Source organism: Zophobas morio, unplaced genomic scaffold (genome assembly GCF_036711695.1).
Source record: "Zophobas morio isolate AGI-343-1 ecotype UQ-CSIRO unplaced genomic scaffold, CSIRO_AGI_Zmor_V1 ptg000382l, whole genome shotgun sequence".
NCBI lineage: Eukaryota > Metazoa > Arthropoda > Insecta > Coleoptera > Tenebrionidae > Zophobas > Zophobas morio.
Window position 1 is genome coordinate 7,408 of NW_026972486.1, and position 3,904 is coordinate 11,311.

General features: G+C 34.1%; 1 protein-coding gene across 1 annotated transcript; it reads left to right on the forward strand.

Annotated features, from left to right (window-relative positions):
- Nucleotides 1–287: 287 nt before the first annotated feature.
- LOC135120474 (uncharacterized) lies at nucleotides 288–1,049 on the forward strand. Its single transcript, XM_064044773.1, has 5 exons — nucleotides 288–365; nucleotides 452–525; nucleotides 577–697; nucleotides 748–842; nucleotides 902–1,049. Exons 1-5 carry the CDS (start codon nucleotides 303–305, stop codon nucleotides 1,047–1,049), a joined length of 501 nt encoding a protein of 166 aa, XP_063900843.1. The 5' UTR covers nucleotides 288–302.
- Nucleotides 1,050–3,904: the final 2,855 nt, after the last annotated feature.

The window sequence follows — 3,904 nt, forward strand, 5'->3', positions numbered from 1 at the left end:
CTGAAAGCAATTGCAAAAAGTTTTACTCCCAGCTTGTCAAAGAGGGTCTAAAATAACTAACTGAGTGAGTATCAGTGTTACAATATTGTTTACTATCAGCGACCTATGAGAGTAGCTCGCGTCGCAGTACAGCCCTTTTGGTTTTATGCTGTTTACTGAACCCCATTAATTTCGACTTGTTCATTACTTTCTTAGTATCGTGTGTAAAAGTTCTCTCTTTAAACCGCCTTATGCCTAAAAAGATGATTCCTTTTTGTTTCTCTAAATTTTTTGTGTTACCCTCTGAACATTTTAAAAAAAGGATGCTATGTTATTTTAAAAAAACCAATGGTTCCAAACTTGTTTGGTTTCGAGAACAAACAAAGGTATGTTTAACTCGCTTATATTTTTATAGTTACTTTAACTGTCGTTCAGATTATCGCATTTTTTATGATAATTTTTGACTATATAGGCTAATATAACTTTTCTGGTTATTCGTAATTACAGCTTAAAATGCGACCTTAAAACAATTCATTCTTGCGACAAGTATGTTATTAAATCTTCTTACGTTCTTAGTAAATTTTTTTATATCAAAAGCGGAAAGATTTCCAGCAAGCTTTTTCATGACTTATCTGATAATAGTTTAAAGAAGCTTACTTCTTTTTTTGAAAATTTTATTGAACAGAATGAAGAGAAAGACTGGGACGTTTATTACGAAGTAGGGTTATCTACAAAGCTGATTATATCATCTGGTTCATGTTTGTATAGAGTGGTGTACTAACGGTCAACTTGGGCCAATACGGAACTTATGTTATTAACAAACAAGCTCCAAACAAGCAGCTATGGCTTTCCTCGCCTTTGGGGTTGCTTGCTTGGAGCCATCGACCTTTTTTATTCTTTTACTCTTTTTTAATCGTCGTAGAGGTCCCAAAAGATATGATTATAACACGAAAAGTAAAGAATGGATATCTTTGCGGGATGGAAGTAAAATAAAAGATGTGCTGTCTACAGAACTATCTATTATAACAAAGAAAAAAATAGAATTACCAAGCTCTATAGACGGGGAATAAAAATTTTATTAAATTTAGTTTTATCGAAATATCATACCTTTTTTACTATACAAATTAATTACGAGGGGTAGAACACTGAAATGCTCTAAACATAGCTTTTTTTTATTTTTTTTTTTATAACACTTAAGCCTCCTCGACATAATATTCGAGCCAAGTTAGGCCATGATAATTCTTAAATAGACCGAACAGCCGCTGCGCTAACTAGAGCTCACATATGAGTAGAAGTTTTATAGTAAAACTTAAACTAATATCGTTACTAGCCAAAGAAAGTTGTCTCAATAGCCTCATATACCGTTACTTATGGCCAGGCGCGTCCTTATTACATAAAAATGCGAGGTATATACAAGAGCGAGTTAACATTCTTTTGGGTTCTACTTCAGTAGTACTACTATCACACCGATGCTTTCTTCTTCCGCATCGAGGATTGGCCTCAAGGTTCCTGGTTGAAGTCGTAAGGGGGCGAAAAAAGTGCGGTCCTTAAAAATACGAGGCCGAGGCCACATGCGTCCGTGTTTGTGAGCTCGCTCCTCGATGACCGAACCTTATAAGACTATCCGTCAATTAAATTCAAGATAAATGCCAAAATACCTGGGCTTGGGATCTGTCTGACAAAAGTCGTATACGTAATTTATCGAACGAGGAAGTGATTTGCCACCGTAGCTTAGTGGTTAAGGCATTGTCTTGCCATCTCAAAGTCGAGGTTAGATTCCCGTCGGTGTCAATCGCATTTTTTCTGGAACGGGTGTTTCCGTGTAGGACTTCCCAAACTAAAATTTTGATACTTTCACCCACCTTGACTAACGGCTTAATTTATTAATTCGAGTCTAGTCAATGACCTGTTGTAAGTAACCTAGCAACATTCTTACAAATGGAGCTCAATCTTGAGGTCATGCCTGCTCATTTGTCTTGCATCACCGTAGGAAGTCAATAAACAATTACTTAACTTTCAGGCTACTCGAACAAATGCCATCAATCTGGTACCAGCTCTTTTTCTGCCTAGGTAACAATTAAGCCATCTGTTGCTGCAGATATAGGTGGTCATCCACGGGTTAAAAAGGAAAATTTGCACCTGAATATGGTAAAGGAGGGCGGTGTCGGCAGCGTTAGTTCCACTGCAATTTCTATCAAGCTATCATATTGAGCATCACGGACTGCTTTTTTGTGTTACTGGATTAGACCCGTAATAATTAAAACCGGAATCGATAAATAGCTGAATGAATATACTCTATACCTTAGCTAAGTATATACATACAGTACTTGATGTTATTAAAAGTTTACCGCGTTGGTGCCTTTGGGGCCTCCGTTCCAGTTACTTAATAACGAATGGTTAAAAAAAAACTTAAGATTTTAGTTCTTGGTAACAATCCTAGTAGAAGTTTTGCTAATATTTTATCTACCTTTATTATATTTCAGATTAAAAATTATAAACAGAGCTATAATGTGATACCAGACGATTGTTGTTGGGGGGTTCCAATATAGAAGAGATAAATAAAGGAAAAATTTCTTTCTTCAGTTTACAATTAAAACCATGCAAAAGCTACTTAAAATAAGAATTTAAATAGTGTGCTCGCCTACGTAGTTGTTTGCTTGGATTTTTTACTATAAGAAAGGTCATAGTATGCAATATCAAAAATAGTTCTAAGTTTAGTTGGATAATGAGAACTACTACTACTACTGTAGTTAAAAACTATTCGTAGGCCATGAAGATTTTTACTCGTGTTCCCAAAAGGTCACCCTCAGCAACACGTCTTTTATTTCTATGTAACGGATAATCACAACTCCAAATATGATAAATTAAACAAATACAAAAAAAACACAATAAATAACGTGCTTAGCATTTAATTTTCAGCTTTTCTTGACCTCCACAAATTTCTGTTTGCCTCTTTTGTCTCAGATATCGCAACAAACTGAAGACGCTAGTCGGTAAAAGACGTATGAAGGCAGAACCCACACTCAAAGTTTCAGTACTGTCTTGCGTAATTACAAGAATGTGCAATCAATTTAAAGCCTCTAATCGGGCCTTGTAGACTTTTTATAAAAGTCTTTTCTATAATGTTATATTTCTTGAAAATACACTTGAGAAAATAAAACTTACGTATTTCTTAGTTAAATGTTAAGCCTAGTTGAACAAAAGTGCAAGAAAGCTTCTTATTCTTACTACCAAAATCAATAGTCAGCTAAAAAAAATTGTTCTCTATAATTTCAAACCTTTCTGCGTTATTTATAAACAAGTCTGATCTTTTTTTTTAAATATATATTAGATCTAAGCAAAGTTTTTCAATTCTTGTGTCTTTAAACAACTTGCATTATATAATTTTTTCTTCAGGCCCAAATTGTTTTAGGGTGCCCCTTCATTAAAAATTTGAGTTGCACAGCAATTTCATTTCTTCCCCTGCTAAACGGAATATACAATTAACTTAAAAAAAAATTTAATCAGTGTTGTATTCCGTGGAGAGTTTAAAAAAAGAACATTTACTAAAATAACACCAACTCAAGTCCTTAGGAACTAAGACCTAAACTTACTAAAAGTTTAATATAATCTTTTTAGGCCTGTCTGTATTTATCCACGAGTTATTTAACGAGAATTGACTTTTAGAAATTATTATTTTTTATTTTTTAATATAATCTCTATCTATTTCAGTACACTTTTCAAAACGACCGTGCAATTGTTTTATCCCGTGAAAGAAATATTTCAAAACTTTGCTTGCAAAAAAATGCTTCATCTGCAGCCGACCAATTTTTGTTTTCATCGCAAAATTCTACCCTGTAACGCATTATTTAAACCTTTAAACAAACAAAAATGACTGGGAGTCAGATCATGCTGTAGGTGAACAAGTAATTACCTCAAAGCACAT

Bases quoted from the DNA above. Each gene is read 5' to 3' on its own strand.
- LOC135120474 (XM_064044773.1), top strand. From the start codon at position 303: ATGCTATGTTATTTTAAAAAAACCAATGGTTCCAAACTTGTTTGGTTT. The intron at 366-451 runs GTATGTTTAACT...TTGACTATATAG, and splicing joins GGTTTCGAGAACAAACAAAG to GCTAATATAACTTTTCTGGT. The intron at 843-901 runs GTTGCTTGCTTG...TAATCGTCGTAG, and splicing joins TGGCTTTCCTCGCCTTTGGG to AGGTCCCAAAAGATATGATT.